Source organism: Equus asinus, chromosome 6 (genome assembly GCF_041296235.1).
Source record: "Equus asinus isolate D_3611 breed Donkey chromosome 6, EquAss-T2T_v2, whole genome shotgun sequence".
In the NCBI taxonomy this organism is placed as follows: Eukaryota; Metazoa; Chordata; class Mammalia; order Perissodactyla; family Equidae; genus Equus; species Equus asinus.
This window is the reverse complement of record NC_091795.1, coordinates 61,772,073-61,789,740: the sequence shown is the minus strand read 5'-3', so window position 1 is coordinate 61,789,740 and position 17,668 is coordinate 61,772,073. Positions and strand designations below refer to the sequence as shown.

At 42.0% G+C, this 17,668-nt stretch overlaps 1 protein-coding gene across 1 annotated transcript in view; it reads right to left on the bottom strand.

The window, feature by feature from the left end:
* Positions 1-2,282: 2,282 nt before the first annotated feature.
* LHCGR (luteinizing hormone/choriogonadotropin receptor) overlaps positions 2,283-17,668 on the bottom strand; it is a 53,619-nt gene continuing 38,233 nt past the window's right edge. The window contains exons 8-11 of the mRNA XM_014847909.3: positions 15,571-15,645; positions 11,514-11,699; positions 8,157-8,237; positions 2,283-3,548 (exon numbers count right to left, since the gene is read on the bottom strand). Of these exons, the coding sequence (XP_014703395.2) occupies positions 2,411-3,548; positions 8,157-8,237; positions 11,514-11,699; positions 15,571-15,645 (1,480 nt within the window). The 3' untranslated portion in view covers positions 2,283-2,410. The remainder of the gene's footprint in view (positions 3,549-8,156; positions 8,238-11,513; positions 11,700-15,570; positions 15,646-17,668) is intronic.

Here is a 17,668-nt window from a genome sequence, read left to right as displayed (position 1 = left end):
GGGATTCATGTATGAATCAAAAAGTTTATTGTGTATGTATATAGCAATATGACTAATATTCTCTCATATCACTGAGACAAACTCTAGAACACTAGCTTGAAAGAGAGAGGACTTTATCTGAGTGAAGACAAGTAACCAGCTAAGGAGTAGCAAAGTCAGAAATGTGAAAAACACATTACAGAGAAGAGACATTTTGCAGAGTTTTAATCTTTTATAATCTATTTTGAATCACTTTGCCCAATGGCATAAAGATTGAAAGCAGACTAAATGTGAAGAGGGTAAAGTTATGCCTATATATTTATTTAATAAAATGTCAAAGGAAAGCTAAAAACTGGAAATAGTCCAGATATCCATTGACAGGAAAATGGAAAACAGTGTTAATATCCATACAATGGAATGCTACTCAGCCACAAAAAGGAATGAACTACTGATTCAAGCAGCAGCATGGATGAATAGCAAAAACATTGTGTTGAGTCAAAGAAGCCTTACACAAAAGAGTATATAATGTATGATTCCATTTATATGAAGTTCTAGAACACGCAAAACTAATCTATGGGGAAAAAATCAGAACCATTGTTACTCTGCGGGGTGGGGGTGAGGGATTAACTAGGAAGGGGCATGAGGGAACTTTCTGAGGGTGATAGTGTTCTATGTCTTCATAGAAGTTTTGGGTCATGTGGCTGTATGCATTTCTCAAAATTCATTAATGTAAATTTTACCTAAAAGTATAAACAAATGTTGAACCTTGGTTAATGATAAACATGCTGAAGTGTTTCGGGCTGGTGAGTACTGATATGTGCAACTTACTTTAAAATGCATCAGAAGTGATGGATGGATAGATAATACTGGGTAGATAATTATATAGATATGTAATGAAACCAATACAGTAAAATGTTGAATCTAAGTTTATGAGTGTGCACTATATGATTCTTTCAACTTTTCTGTACGTTTGAAATATTCACAATAAAATGTTTGGGAAAATTTAAGAAACTTTAAGCAAATATTAAACCTTTGGATCACTGGTTTACCAATATGGAAGGCAGTAAAACACAGCAGTTAAGATGCTGGGATCCTGAGTCAGAACTTTGAATTTGAATCCTATTGGTTGAATCTTTTCTTAGTTTTGAGAACTTGGGCAAATTGTAATAGTTTTCCTCTACTTTAAAATGTGAATACTATCTGCATCATAGTTTTATGAAGATTAAATGGGCTAAATTATGTAAAATACTTATCAAAATGTTTGGCATATAATAAGCTTTCAATAAAATTTATTTTAAAAGGTCAAAGGAGCATACAAAAAACACTGCACTTAAAACCATAATTTCGTTATCCTGTAAGAGTCAGTTCTGATAAATAAAAATAGTTTCTAGCAAATATTGGATATCTTTTTCTATATCCTCCAGAGGATAGAAATGATGAAAGTTAAATATTTTTAAATATTCAAAGTTTTCTTTTAAATAAAAAGATGGGACCCTAAAAGGAAAAAAAACATTTTTTTCCTTATAGATTTCATAACTTCAGTGTAATTCAGCACATTTGATGCATACCATTGCTAAGATCCTGAGCTAGGAGACAGGGACACAAAACTGAGACAGGATTCCTCTCCATAAGGTGTTTACAATGTACTCTTCATTGATTCATTGCTCTTTAGAGGTTAAACACTGAACCAAGAAAATAGGCTGAAATGTGCCTTTAGTTGCTTGCCTTACATTAAATTTTAAATAGTAGAACCTAGACAGGGGATAGATAAAAGTCTCTAGAACAACACTATCCAATAGAACTTTCTGTGATGATGAAAATGTTTTCTATCTATGCTGTCCAATATGATAACCACTGGTCACGTGTGGCTATTGAGCACTTGAAATGTGGCTAGTGCAACTGAGAAGCTACATTGTTAATTTAATTTTAATTTAGGTACATGTGGCTAGGGGCTACCAGATTGGACAGTGCATCTCTAGAATGTGTTTCTCAAACTGTCTGAAGAAAAGGACTAGTTATTTTAAATTTCCAATCTGTTATGGACTAATATTTTTGTAAAATGTAACAAAAATTACTGCAAAGATGAAATGAGAGAAAAATATCAAAGATATGCAAACTACTACCTCATTTTTTTAATACTAGATTCAACAGACATAAAATTACTCTGTCAAAATTGCTGTTAGTTTCTAAACACTCTCAGCTTCTGCATTGTATGTCATCATGTATCAATGCCAAATAGTTTTTAGACTGGCAGTGGTCATGGACCACACTTTGAGCTAGGTGTAGAGGTCTCTCTTTGCCCAGTGTGCCCAAGAATAAATAATTTCCTAAAATCAACTCTTTGTTAAAGTTACTGGTACAGATAATTTTTTACATATTTAAGTACAATCCAGTAATGTGGTTACTGATATAACAGTTAACACTCTCTACATCAAGTCTTGTCTGGGACAGCTGTATATTGGCAGTGCAATGTGGTCAGCTTCAAGGTGGGCTGGGAAGACTTATTTGATCCAGTGAAGCCATTCTTCCACTTGGAGGTATAAGCTGAAAAATCCTTCCTTCTATAAAGTTCAGCTCGATGTTTACAGCAGCCAAATTTGCTCAGCAACAGAAAGAAATCTCTTCGGAATGCCTTTGTGAAAATCGCGTACAGAAATGGATTGGCACAAGAATTGACAGGATAAAAAAGAACCAGTAAAACTTTAGAATTGGTTACTGTGATAAGGGGCACTTTGAAGGCAGCTGAAATGGCAAAAAAAGAGATAGGTGCCATGCAGGTGAAATCGGTGAAGATGAGGACTGCCATTTTCTTAGCAATCTTTGTGTCTTTGTTGGTAGCTATCAGTTGTGGATTTTGAACTGCAAAATAAATTTTAATGTAGCAAGCACAAATGATGAAGAAGGCTACCACATTGAGTATCAGGATGGTTAATATGTAGACTTGTGAGAGAGTGGTTTCTATATCCATGGGGAGGCAAATACTGACCTTCATGTAATTGCTGACACCCACAAGGGGCAACATAGCAATTAGAGTAGAAAAGAGCCATCCCCCAAGCATAATTGGAATGGCATGTCTTAATCGTAGTTTTTGGTCCAGCTGAATAGCATAGGTGATGGTGTGCCATCTTTCTAGTGTGATGACTGTGAGGGTGTAGACAGAAAGTTCACTTGCAAATACAGTGAAAAAGCCAGCAGCACTACACCCACTCCCTGTCTGCCAATCTATGGCATGGTTATAATACTGGCCTTTGGTTTGGGAATCAACTGAGGCAATGAGCAGCAGATAGAGCCCCATGCAAAAGTCTGCAAAAGAGAGATTGCACATGAGAAAACGGGGCACTGTTAGTTTGTAATGACTGGTCAGGAGAACAAAGAGGACAGTCACATTTCCCATGATGGCTAGGATATTAATCAGCCAAATCAGGACCCTAAGGAAGTCATAGCCCATAATATCTTCACAGGGATTAAAAGCATCTGGTTCAGGAGCACATCGGAGTGTCTTGTGTGGGCAGAAACCATCGTCATAATCCCAGCCACTCAGTTCACTCTCAGCAAAGCTGGCAGAATAACTGTAAGAAGAATATTTTGGCTCAATGTAAACTTAACAGATTTTTTTCTTATCATTTTGGGGTATTAAAAAAAATTCAAGAATCATCCTTAGTGTTTTTTTAAAGCCTAAGAAACAAAAGGAAACAAAGCCAGAATAGCCTCAGTCTTACATTTATTTGTTAAATTATCTGAGAACTCTCACTTGATGTAGGAGTTTGTAAAGAAGGGAATGAAAAGCCATTTAGACTTCTTTATATATATAGATTTTACACCTTGATGCAAAGACTTAATGAAGCTGTTTACAGAGGATGATTTTCTTTGGAAAACAAATTTAGAGCCACAATATATGCTTGCTAAATCTAAAAGAATACTTTCTTGTCATTTTGTTAGCTATTTATCTCATTTCATTGCCAACCAAACTGCTATCAAGCTGTTTGTCTGTGGTAGAAGACAAATGGGATTGGAACGTTGGCATTGTTGACGACTGTCAGCTACTGGTGGACTTGCTTACACTTAAGTCCTTGGCTAATCAGATAGCCTAGTTGAGAAATAGAAACCAAGCCAAAGATAGATTACTAGAAACCTAGGAGCAGAGGAAGAATATGGTCGTGGACAATAGGAAGAAATGGTGAAAACAGATACTTCTTAGGGGTATGAGTCAAATTCAGAGAGTGGACTGAAGAGGGATTCTGTCCCTAGTGAGGGAACAGTCCCACCCCTGCCACTTCCTTCCTCCCAACCCTACTGCTACTGCTTGAGTTCAGGTTTTCATCCTCTCTTATAGGACAGTGACATTAGTTTTCTTCCTGGTATCCTTCCTCCAATTTTAGCCCTCTCCCAGTCCATCTGTACATTCCTCCTGGAATGGCCTTTCTTAAGCACAAATCTATTAATTCAAATTTTCCCTAGGTTCTCATTGGCTGTGGGATAAGATCCAGACTCCTTATGATGATCTCCAGGTCCCTCCTTGTCTGGGTTCTGCCTCCTTCTCCAGTCTCATCTCTAAGAAGGAGTAGTGCTGCACAATTCAGAACATAGGCTCTGGAGCAAGCCTACCCAGGCTCCAGTCTTTATAAGCTTTGTAAACCTGGGAGAGTTACTTAACATCTCTGTGTCTCAAGTTCTTCACTTGCCAAATAGGGATAATAATCATACCTCCCTCGTTAGAGTTGTGCTAAGGATTAAATGCATGAACTCATGTAGGATGTTTAGAATAGCACCTGACACATATTAAATGTTCAGTGAATGTTAGGGATTCTTATAATTATCTCTTGCAAATCCCGTGTACAACCTTCCCTTTGGTCACATCAAAGAGTTGTGGCTCTCAGAATAAGTTCTGCTGTTTGTTCCCTCTGTATGTGCTGTTTCTTCTTTTTCCCTTCCTCTCCTCACCACTCTGGTGAATTCCTCCTTATCCTTAAAGATAAGCTCCTCTGTGAAGCCTTTCTTCATTCTACACCTCCAAGGAATTTATCCCCTCTTCTCTCTGCCATAGCTGCACTTCAGTACTATTGTAATCATCAAACCGTGTTGATGATGCGTGTCTGTCCTCTTCAATAGTATTAGCTCCTTGAAGCTAGGGGACTACGTCTTATTTATTTATGAAATCTCAGTGCCTCACATAGTTTTGGCTCAGAGTATCCATTCAATAAATGTTTGTGGAATGAACAAACCCGAGTGATCCTGGCTCTGAGAGGATATAGGGACAATGAGTGCATACAATATGATGCATGCAGGCTCAACAAATTTCCCCTTTGCTAACAGTCTGCTAATATAATCTTGCGAGCTGGAGAAATGGGCATAATTTTTCTGTCAGGACCATTACAAATATATATTTCACCTTAGGGTTTCTTACACATTGAAAGAGTATTTTTCTCTATCTTAAAACTTAGTTTCTCATGTTCTGAATAAAGAAGCATGTACCCAATTCAGTGAGTGGATGAAATGACATATTTGAGCAATACAGTTACTGAAGGGAAGAACACAGAGGTAAAAAAGCAAAAGAAATCTATGACCTAGGACTCCAAAAAGGTGCTAGAATATCATAGAAATCAGTTTGGAACTGTGCTGCTAGGCACAGAAGACTGCATAGGAACCTCATCTGCTTTATTATTAAATGTAAGTAGCACATTTGTTTGTCCTCATCTCATGCACATCAATATAATTACCTTTTTTTTAATCTTAAAAGAGAGAGAGTGGTTATAAAGAATGACTAAAGAAAAAGGTCATTTCTTAGCATTAGAAAGGTCCGTGAAGACCATCTCATTGAACCCATCGTCTTATTGGTAAGGAAACCAGATTAAAGGAGATAAGAGACTTGCCTCAGGTCCCTCAGCACTAGGTCTTCATATCTTTAGTCCAGGGGTCCTTCCTTGACTTCATTGTCTCGTAGTGTTTTTCAAAGAGTGGTCCTTGGACCACTGCCATCAGAATCCCCAGAGTGTTTGTTAAAATGCAGATTCCTGGCTTTACCTCAAATCCTGGATCAAACTCTCCAGGGACAGGGCCCAGGAATCTGCATTTTAAGCAAGTTCCCTGGATGATTCCTACAAAATAATGGCTTTATTAAATCAGGTGAAAACTTAATTTCTCTTAATTAATGCCTTAATTTCCCTTACTCCTTTCCCCTTCTCAAAATGACTTCAGCTGCTAGAAGCACTAATTCAAAGCTTCTAAAAATCCTGCTATGATTTCTGAATAAATTTATATTAATAAGAGGTCAAACATATTCCCTCTCCCACTCCCCTGGTCCTTTGCCCTTTCTTTTTTTGCCCTCCTGGGCGTATGTCTAGCAGTTTTTCTCCGTGGTGATTTGTCTTAAGACCAAATACCTACCTGCTGCTACTTGCATTTGTGTCCTGGGATGGCTCCTGAGGGCAGCATCATGCTTATTGACAAACCCAGCATGGAGCTGTCTTTAGTTCTGAAGGCTATGCAGGGTGTGTGAATGGACTCGCACGGGCTGAGCAATATTGAGTCAGAGGAAGGAGAAGCAGTAGCACCACTGCCCCGGTCACAATGAACAATGAAGGGAGAAAAGACAGGAGTTTTAGGAGGACAATGGGGCCAGTCATAGCAGTAAGGACACCATGATGTCTTGGGGAGAGTAGGTAAGGCTTAGTGGCTAGCTCTAGAATTTCTGAACTCCAGGGACTCAGAAATAGCAATCTGGTGAGAAGGGGGGAAGAAGATTTATCATAAAAAATGTTTTTGCAGGAAGCACACTCTTTTTATTTAGATCATAGATTAATTTCAAGTAGTTTTGGGGATGCTGGAGATTAGGAGGCTGGTTTTAAAGCAGTGTTAGCATAGCAAACTCAGGATCGTGTGCTCACTGGGGAAGGCTTGGGGTGGGGGTTGCTGAGGATTATTGAGAGTGGGCTAAAGTCTCCCCTCCCTCAAGCCACCCCTCGGTGCTACCCTTGACTTGTACCCAGAAGCAGCTTCCTGTTGATGAGAGGAAAAAGCCATATGGTTGCAAAAGAGTTATGTGGAAGGTGACCGATGGAGAGAATATCAAGAGAGAAGAGTGGAAAGGGTGAGGAAAGGAACACTGGAGGATAGATGGTGTCAGACCTAAATGAAAGAAAAAGAAAAGAAGAATACAGACTATAATATTTATAATGTACCCTAGAAGCTGTCACATTCTTCAACAATTCCCTTCACTCTCACAATTCTGAAAGCCAAGTGATATTTCTGCTGTCTCTTACGGATGAGGAAAAAAAGTCTCAAAAAAGATAAGTATTGTCCAGGGATACCCAGTGTTACAGGAACATTACTGCCAAGGATTCATATCCGACCCTGAGGAGCCCCAAAGCCCAGAGTCCTTCCATCATTTCACCCTGCTGCCTCTGGATAACTTGCAGATTGATGGGGGACAAAAAGAGAAAAGATGTAGAAGAGAGAATGGAGATGGGCAGGGTATCCTAGAAGGGCATCTGGGTTTGTAGCCTGAAGGACACATGGGGGAATAATGAAACTTCTAAGTCGCAGTAAATGTGGCCTCGGGACACTGGGATTATCTTCTGAGGCTTGCTCTTTTACATTTGAAGGTATGTGAAATGCCAAACAGCCAGGAAAAATGTTAAAAAGATCAGTCAATAGAATAGAAATATAGCTCCCATCCAGTGTATGTTAGTGATAGCATTCAAGATGAATAAGTTTAAGCTCCAGAGTATAGTGGTCAAGGTGGCCTAAGTCTCTTTGAAGGCAGAGGCTACTTCGAGAAGCCATGTCTACAATCAGTTAATCTTTGTAGAGTGCTGACCATGTGACTAGTGAAAACTCCTACAAATGAAGCTATGACTTAAACAAGCCCTTAGTGACATCAAAATACCTGCAAATAAAATTTTAATTTCTGAGGAGAATTTAATATAATTGTAGAATGAACATGTAGGTACATTTTTTAAAGCGTTTTTTTTTTTTTTTTTGACCAGTTGAAAGAGATAGCTGATCAACTGGATGTCACTTACAAAGAAAAATTCTCACTTTAAAGCTATTATAAAATGCTTTGCAAACATGCCCCCAACCAAGACTTTTATCAAAAGAAAATAGTTGGCACTGATAATAATAAGGTGCACACAGAATGAGATATGGCTCCCTGAGTTTCTTTGCATGCAAATACTTACAGTGTTCCATTATTTGGTTTCCTTGCTGTGCTTTCACATTGTTGGGAAAAGTTTTCAAAAATGGAAAATGAAAAATTCTGTCTGAAAGAGAAGAGGTGAAAAAAAAAGGCAGTTGAGCTTTTGGTCTTTAAACTAAACCTGATCATGTCTGTTTATGCTTTGTTCATCCAAATTCTTTACCTATTACACCAGTGTCGTGTTCTGCACCATTGTCCTAACTCAAATGCTTCCTGGGGAGACAGTAAAGGCTTCCGAATTGTCATTAGAGCGCTTCCAGCTTAGATAAAATGCTTCTGAATGCCAAGTGTTTTGTGTGGGCTCTAGAGATGAAAAAACTTAAATTTGTCATACTGAATCACGGATTTTTCAGTGCTCATTAAAAGCTACCTTTCTGGTATATTAACATTTGCTCTTCCTCACTCTCCTCACCACATCGGCCTTGATGAACAAATAACCATTCATGGCTTTGAATTGTAGCTGGGAATCTCTTGTGTAAGGATTTGAAGATACTGGACCTGAAATTATTATGTGAATTTTCTGCATTTTTTTTTTTTGCTCATGTGCAGAAATATATGTGGGTGATTCTCATTCCTCCATCTTTTTCTCTAAGAAGTTTAGCCTATGGAAAGGGGGAAAATGTCAAAAAATTAAAAGAAGGCTTGTATTCCTAAGATGAAACCAAAGGGAGGCACAAAGGAAAACTGAGTGAAGAAACGGAAGAAAGGAGAGCAGGCTGTGAGAGCTTCAGCCTTTCCTGAGGAGGGAGGAGAAATGAAGCGACGCGAGCTGCATTCTTCTCCTCCAATATTAATAAGACAATTCCTTGTAGGAATGACTTTGTACAAAAGCAGGGAGGTGGAGAATATATCAGAACAATTTGACCTATTGGACTCACTTTCAAAAATTAATCAGCTTGTTATTTTGGGTGAGAATTATAAATCTTCAAATTTGGATCAAATTATGTGTGTGTGTATGTTTAATGCTGGCTCTGTATCTGACACTTCGAGATAGTGTGTGTGAACCAATCTACAGTTAACAGGAAATGTGGTTGTTCTTGGCCTTCAGATGATAGCACTGGGTTCCATCTACTCTTATCTTTTTTGAAATTTTAATCATAGATACCAAGGAGGTCTTTGGGGCCATCTGCCCAGGCAGCTGTGCGTTATCCAGGCTCAGCAGCTGCAGGGCAGAGGGCTGACTCAGAATTTGCACAAACATTCCATTGGCCCAGCTTCACTGCTCCATCCTCACTAGCGTCCAAGGTCTGGAGCTTTAGGGGTACGGACGGGCTCAGTTAAAGCTTGTAATCTCAATCACAATAACCTCTGCATGCTACATTCCCATCTCACTTTGATACTGGCCCACAATTTCATGATCACCCTCCATCCCACTTTTTTTTTTTTTTTTTTTACCCAGAGCTAGTCTTTTTCATCTACTGGAATAAAAAACCCCTGAACTGAAGTTTTTATATGTCAGTAATTTCAGAAGGGAGGTGACTTCTTTGCCACAAAATTGGAGGTGTCCAGAATCAGCTTTATCATAAACCAGTGTCTGTGTAATTCTCCTAATTGGTCTCTCACCAGTTTGCTCACTTCTAACTCATTCTCCACCCTGCTGCCAGAGTGATATTTTACAAAAGCAAATTTGAATAATTTGGCTTTAAATTCTTCAGGGGTTCCCCATCCTCTGAGCAACTTGGCGTAGCACTCAGAGCCCATCATAGTTCACCTCTCCCGGGTTTCCTTTCCTCACTTATCTTCCTCCATGGACCCATAAGTGTACTTGCTTCAGCCTTTCTCACTGACTTTCATCCTACTGTTTCTTGCCTTTGTGTCTTTACACAATCTATGTTGTCTTCTTGGCATGCTTTTCCCCACACATGTCTAGCCGACTCCTACCTGTTTCTCAAGACTCAGCAGAAGTTACTTCCTCAGGAAGCCTTCCATAAGCCCTGCTGCCATTTAGAAGCTCTTCCTCTGTGCTCCTGGAACACTCTGTTCTGTTCTCAGCTCTATCATAACATTTGCTGTATTGAACTTAAACATTGGCTCTCATGTGTGTTGCCCCCACATAGCTGTTTGTGACTCTGTGAGGGTTGAGATGAGCTCTCACTCATCTTTGCATCTTTAGACTTTTGCACAGTGTTGAAACATGGTAGGTGCTCAGTTAATGTTCTTTGAAGCTCATTTAATGGCTCTCTGAGCATGGGAGTGGTTTGTCCTTTTGGTTACCTCAAAAGCTTTGGATAATCCTGCATGTACCCATGCAAGGCACAGAGCAGGTATATAATAATACAGGCTGGGTGATTAATTATAAAAGGGTTGATTCCAAACAAAGACAGCAGCATCCTGGTGTCATTTTCTCAGTGCTTCATCTAATTAATTGATTGAGATTATCTTTTTAGGCTGCGTGATATCCCTATAAGGCAATGTTTTCCCAGCTGTATGTTGTGACCTGTTAGCGGGTCATGAAAACAACAGATTGCATCAAGGGTAGCATTAAAAACAAACAAAGGTGAAATAAAATAGAGTGAAATTGACAAGAAAATATCAGAGTGTATCATGTATAAAAAGTTAAGGATTGCTTTTTTTTTTTTCAGTGACATATGTGATGTGTATTGGGTTGCAATGTAAAAAAGGTATCTTTTAGTATGCCTCTCAGTCAACAACGTCTGGAAAACAATGCTTTAAGGAAAGAATGAAATCATGCACACCCTGTCATTCCATTCTGGATTGAAGTGAACCAGCTGAATAGGTCAGATGCCCCCACTGGACACGAACCAGCCAGGAACTTGTGCCTTTTCTGTTCCCACACTAAGCTCATCATTAGGGAGCTAGGATTCAGTTCTGAAATGGAAGATGGTCTTCTGCTGGGAGAGAAATAGCTTAAAACAACAGCAACAAAACGCAAAACTTGTAGTGTTTTGTGTCCATTTTTTATTAAAGATTAAGATGTTAGGTAAAATTTACCCTCTTGAGCCTACTTCCCCCACTTCTTTAAAAATGCTGCTTTCTGATGAGGACTAGAGCTAATTGATCTTTGAGATGTCAGTTTTGTACTCCATTTTGCAACTGCAATTATAGCCTAATTTAAGGCTATAATTCAATTAGCCCAGAGGCTACAAAGGTCTTCTAGCTGCAGGTTAAATTGGCTGTTTGGAATCAGTTTCCAAAACTGATGGTTTTGGAGGAAACAAGATGGTTTGTTTTCTTCTTGTCTATCTGAAAGTGACCCCATGGCTACAGAATTGTTCTAGAAGGCAGGGAGTGAAGGGGCAGGGAGCTGTCAACCAATTGACTATTTTCAAAGCTGAGTTTGCCACAGCTTGGCAGGCTTTACCTTTTGTGTTTTACTTACTCTTTTGTTGGCAAGTTTCTAAAAGCACAGCAGTGGCTTGGGTAAGTCAGTGTGGCAGCCAGGAGATTGGTAAATTTTTCTCTTGACGGTAATTTTTTTAGAGAATAGGATGATGTGGCAATTAGCGTCTGAATGGACTCCAGCCCATAGCTAGGTAGGGCCTGCAGTTTGGTGGAAGAAATATCCCTGAAAAATAAAAGAGAGAAAGGCTTTTTATTTATTTATTTTGTACCTTTGATTCATTGAATGAAATGTCTTCTCAACCATAATATCATTCCAGGTTCTAAGGAATCTTTTCTCCATCTTGCCTTTCTACTAATTCTCCATTTCAGTATTCTCATTAGGATCTAAATTCAAAAAGTGATGCTGTGGTTTTTTTCTCTCCTAAGTATCCCATTATTCTTTTCAAGGTTGAATATAGCTCCTTGTACCTGCCATAGGTTCATTAGCATTTCTCTCTCTCCCTCTCCTGATTCCTTTCTCCCTCTCCCTCCCTCCCTCTACCTCTTTCCACTTAGCAGAAGTGAAATAACTACTTGCTTTATGAGACAGCAGGCACATGCAGTGACATCAGCTTTTGAGCTCTACTCTAGGGGAAAATATTCAGGGCTTTAGATGCCTTGGTCTTTGATTGGTCAAGCCCTGCAGGGTAGGTTTTCATGAAGCACAGGCTGGTTATGCTGTTAAGAGCTGCTGTGTGGCATTGGCCATCATCTACCTGGGAAGAGGAATACATGTTCTCGAAAGGCAAACCGGATTCATCAGTCCAAAGCAAGCAGACACTCGGCTATGACATCAGAACTGTGTAGAAAGCTCAAGTGTTGTAAACAAGGTCCTGAATTCCTTGGTTTTTTCTAGACTTGAGGCATCGTCCAAGAAGACTCCAAACAAGTTAAATATGAGGAGGAAGAACAGTCGGTGTCAGTGGGAATTTAAACATTCTGTCCATCTTCTAAGCAGCTGCTGCTGATGCCCCATGAAACTTCCCCAGCAGCACAACTCCCTCAGCAAGCTGCCTCAGTACTTCCTGCCCAGCACATGGGAGGGGTCAGGAGGTGATTGATGGGCAGATGAACTTGACAACATGGAGCGACTACTAGTGTAGACCCTTGCTGGAACAATAAAGGCAGCAGAATTTGCCTCACGGGCGGCACACTTTTGCTGTTTTTGTGCCCTTGTCGATTTAGGTAACCAGTGTTCTCATTCTGCTTTATAGAGTTATTATCTCAGATGTGTTAGAGATTGAAAATGTGACTCTTTGTAGGCCTCGTGGGTTTTTTGGTTTTTTTGGGGCGTGGGGGTGGTGAGGATATATTTTAAACTAGGATTCTAGAAATGACAAGGTCTCATTACAAAGAAGTGAATCTCTGATAATAGATTTTCAGTCTCAGTGACAGACCAGTGGGGGAAATATTTTTGGGGTGTGGGTGGAAGGAACCCTTAGAGACACCACTTAAATCCTAAGGGTGTAATGAGAATACTGTCTGGGAAGTAAGAGACGTAGGTCTGGCCCCACTGTTCTGAACAAGACAGTGTAGGTGCCTGCAGTGCTCCCAGTAATTTCTATGCAGGCTGACCGAGCAGCTCTTCAAGAAGACTGTCTTACAGGGTGCCTTGTGACCACACCAGCTCTGTCATGTCCTGTGCCTGGCCCAGAGGCAACGCTCTTCAGCTGTCCAGTGGCCAAGTGAGTGGCCAGCTTGCTGTAAGAGTTCTGCCTACAGGCTGTACTAGACTGGAGAGCATTCAACCAACCTGTAAGATTCTGAGTCTGGTGTACTTTGAATATGAGACATACAGACAGGGACCCTAGGGTAGGGTGGCAGAAGCTGAGAGATGGCAGAGAAAGCAGGAGTACAGGAGCACTGTACTCACAAGTAGAAGCCATAAAGTAGAAGTCATGAGGTTGAGTGGAGAGCAGAAAGAGCTGGGATTGATAGTGGCAGAAGTCAGGACATGGAGAAGGTCAGGAGTTTTAGTGGCGGGAGTTAGGAAGCAGAAAGAGTCAGGGGTTGATGGTGTCAGGAAATAAGAAGTCGACGGAGTCAGCATGGATAGTGGCAGGAGCTGGGAAGCAGTTGAATTCAGGAGTTGATAGTGGTGGGAGCTAGGAACTAGATACAGTCGGGTTGGTAGTGGTGGGGTAGGAAGAAGACAGGGTCAAGAGGTGATAGTGGATAGGAGTCAGGAAGAGAGAGTCAGGAGTTGATAGTGGCAAGAGCTAAGTCGATAGAGTTTGGAGTTTATATAATGGTTGGAGATAGAAAGTAGGCAGAATCATGAGTTGATACTATCAAGAGCTAGGATATAAAGAATAACTGGGTCAGTTCATTCTTTCCGCTGCTCAAAACCCTAAAGCCTTCTCATCTCACTTAGAGAACAGGCAAATCCTCATAATAGCCACAAGGCCCTCCATGACCTGGCTCTCTGCAACCTCTCTGTCCTTATGTTCTAGAACTCTCCTCTTTGCTCACTCTGCCACACTGGCCTTCTTTCTGTTCTTCAGATAGTACAAGGCAAGTTCTTGCCTCAGGGCCTTTCTTTTTGCCATTCCCTCTGCCTGGAACGCTCTTCCCGCTGACATCCACATCACTTGCTCCCTTACCTCTTTCAGATGTTTGCTTAGGTGAAACTTTTTCAGGATAGTCTTCTCTGACCATCTTCTTCAAAATGGTAGCTTGCCCTCCCTGGAACTCCTTTTCTCCAAGCAACTGAATTTTTCTCCTCCGTAACCAACACCATCTGGCATACTACATATTTTATTTATTTATTTGATCCTTGTCTGTCTTCCCCCATTCTGTTAAGGCAGAGATGTTCATATTTTCATATTCTCTGCTGTTTTCCTGATGCCTGATCCTGTGGCTAGCACATAGTATGGACCTATAAAGTAGTTATTGGATAAATGATGAATGAATAAACAAACAGATGAACTGAGTTACACTGCTCACTGTCTTTCTAGCACTTTTCTCATTTTAAAATTATGTGCCTGCTTATTGTTGTCCCCCTCACATGACTATAATCTCTTTAGGGGCAGGGACCAGAGCTGTTTTGCTCACCACTGTCTCTTCAGCATGGTGTGGTGCCTGGTGAACAGGAGGTGTTCAGTCAATGGTTGTTGAATGCGTAACAGCGTACTAGGTAGGGAGTAATGGGCCAGCGCCTCTGTGGAGGGTGCTGAGGTGACCCTGTGTTAGATCTGCAGAGGGTCTGGAACCCTGTGCATTTCTCCCTGAGGCCTGATGGCAGCTACAGGTGTTTCCTGTAAGATGTCCCAGGCTTCCCAGGGCTTTGTCAGGACACGACTGTTTCAGTTTGCTGTTCCTCTTAATTTTCATACGTGTCCTTACGCTAAACTCCCATTAACTGGGGGAACTTGGCTCTGCTCCTTGCACCCTCAGAAAGTCTGACACACAGCAGTGCAACCCTGTCCAGCCAAGACCCGGGGCAAGTCTGATCTCTGGCTTTGGATTGCCATGAGTGGGTGCCAGCTGGGCAGCACAAGAGGCGGCCCTCCATATTTGGTGTTATAGGTTGAATAATCTCCCCAGATTCGTATGTTGAAGTCCTAACCCCCAGGGCCTCAGAATGTGACCTTGTTTATAAATAGGGTTGTTACAGAGGTAGTTGAGTTAACATGAGCTCATTAGGATAGACCCTAATCCAATATGACTGATATCCTTATAAAAAGGGGGAATTTGGAGACAGACAGACAGACATACACACACAGAATGCCGTGTGGAGATTGGAGTCACACTGCCACAACCAGAGGAACTACCAGCAGCAAGGAGAGAGGCCTGGAACAGATCTTTCCCTCACAGCCCTCAGCAGGAACCAACCCTGCCAACACCTTGATTTTGGACTTCTTGCCTCTAGAACCATGAGACAATACTGTTCTGTCGTCTAAGCCCCACAGTTTGTGGTGCTTTGTTATGGAAGCCCTTTCACACGCAGAGGCTGATGCCCCACAAACGGGGCTGGGGACGATGTGGCTGGACACCCTACGCAGGCCTGTTGGGGTGCACTGGGTGGGGAGGGGAGGCAGCAGCACTGTACTCACAAGATGCTGGGCCCTGTGGCCCCCTGGAAGGCTCCGTTGTGCATCTTCTCCAGCTGGGCATTTTCCTTTAGCTCCCTGTGGGGAAGGACAGTATCCTTAGTGGAGTTTGCACCTCACGTGTACCCAGTCATAGCTGTGTACACACGTTTGGACCAACCTGTGTGCATGGTGCTCAGGTCAGAGGGCACAAGTGGGGGCTGTAGGTAAAGTGGAAAAAAGACACACTAGTGCTTGGTGAATTGTGAACTTGCTGGAGTGTGTGTTCGGCCCCACCTTTCCTCTGCAGTTTCCCCCTGCTCCGGGGAACCCTTTGTCCTACAACTAAAAGCACTCACCCCCTGCTGTCCTGGAGTTATGGAGGTTTACCACCAGACAGTGGGGCAAGGATGAAAATGCTGCTCTAGTGTTCAAGGCTGCGGGTGGAAGTGCAGCCTGCCCTGTCTCAGGCTCTCAGCTGCCCTGACCTTGGAGGTCTCCGTTTGTTAATCGTAATATACCGAAATTTGCAAATATTTTACTTAAAAAGAAAAAGTAGGGTCCATTCAGTTACCTCTTTCACAGTGTTAATTGCATTCTTTTCATTTCAGATATGCATTTCTCAGTGGGTGAGAAGGGGGAGGAAGGACAGCCTGTGTAGAAAATTGCCCCGTACCCTGGGTGTCCCTGGGGTCTGTGCTGTGTTTATGATCATCGCCAAGTGTGCATGTTGTGGACACAAAATGGTTAGGGCCACTGCTCTTAAGATGGTGGCAGAAGCCAAAAGCTGCTCTGGGCAGTGGCTTCCTGAGGGCTTCTGTTCCCTTTAGCTTAAAGCAGCTCAAGCCTGACCCTGCAGAGCAGCTTCCTGTCTGGGCCCTGACGCTGGTGTCTGCAAACACAGGACCTTCTCTGGGCGGACAAGGGTGCTGGGAGAGGAGGTCCTGGGCTCAGGCCTGCCAGCCTTCTTTTGAGCACTTTCTTTGACTAAGAGAAGGGTAGTGACTGAAAGAGCATTCTGGAAAACCCTGGACACAGTAGGCATAGTGTCCCTCTGTCGTTGGTGATTTTGAGCATGGGAACATGATTCTTCTGCACCACTGTTACAGTGTTACACGACAAAACGGATGCACAACAGCCACCCCCTCCCCTGCAGGATGCCTCGGTAATTACCTGGCTCATCTCAGCTTTACGTCTTCTTTATCGTCCTTCTGCATGTCTCCACATCACGCCTGCCATTTACAAACTGCAAAAGCCCCTGCCTCTCACTCCCTGGGTGGCTGTTTTCCACATGCTTCCACTAAGCACTTTCCTTGGAATCCCTCAGCCCTTTCATCAGAATGCACCCGTCTCACATCGGCCCATCCCCTGGGAGTATTTCCACTTTCAAAGAGATGAGGTTGTCAGCGTCAACTGCTGTTTAAAATCTAAATCAAAAGAAATTTTCCTTCTCAAACCTCCATGGCTCTTCTCCCTGATTGGGTTTGTTTTAATTATGTTCGGCTATGGTCATACCTCGTTGAAACCGGGCTCTGTGAGCAAATAATCTTCATATCAGCCAGGTCAAAGTAATTGTTCAAATTTCATGACAGAGCATTTTGCATGTTTCATTAAAACACAGCTCTTTCTGTATACTGATAACTCTGCATTGTGTAACTTGGTCAAAAATAAATTCAACTGCCGCATTTTCCTGGGGGCACTTTGGGCGTCTCCCAGTGACATGGCCCTCCAGGTGAGGTGCACGGCTAGGATGACCTTTGGAGAGTGGGCGAACCCCCAAACTCCACCCAAAGCTTTCCCAAGTGGGGTGCTCTGGGGATGGGAGGCACTGACTCTGGGCCGCCTGGAGGTGCTGATCCTCCCCACCCTGTCCTGCCTTAGGAACCGGCAGGTTTGAGAACTTTGCGGGGCTTTGGTGTCATTGTTCTGAACAACTTTGGACAAGCCTATTTACGAGGAACGTGTCAGAAACTGGGCTGAATGTACAGTTTGAAAATTTTGCTTAATGGTCTTGAAAACTACTCCACCTTCCCTGCTTAAATCCTTCAGTGGGTCTCCTTGCCCTTAGAATGAATTCCAACTCCTTTCCAAGGCCCCTCAGTTCTGCATGGGTCCATCTCCG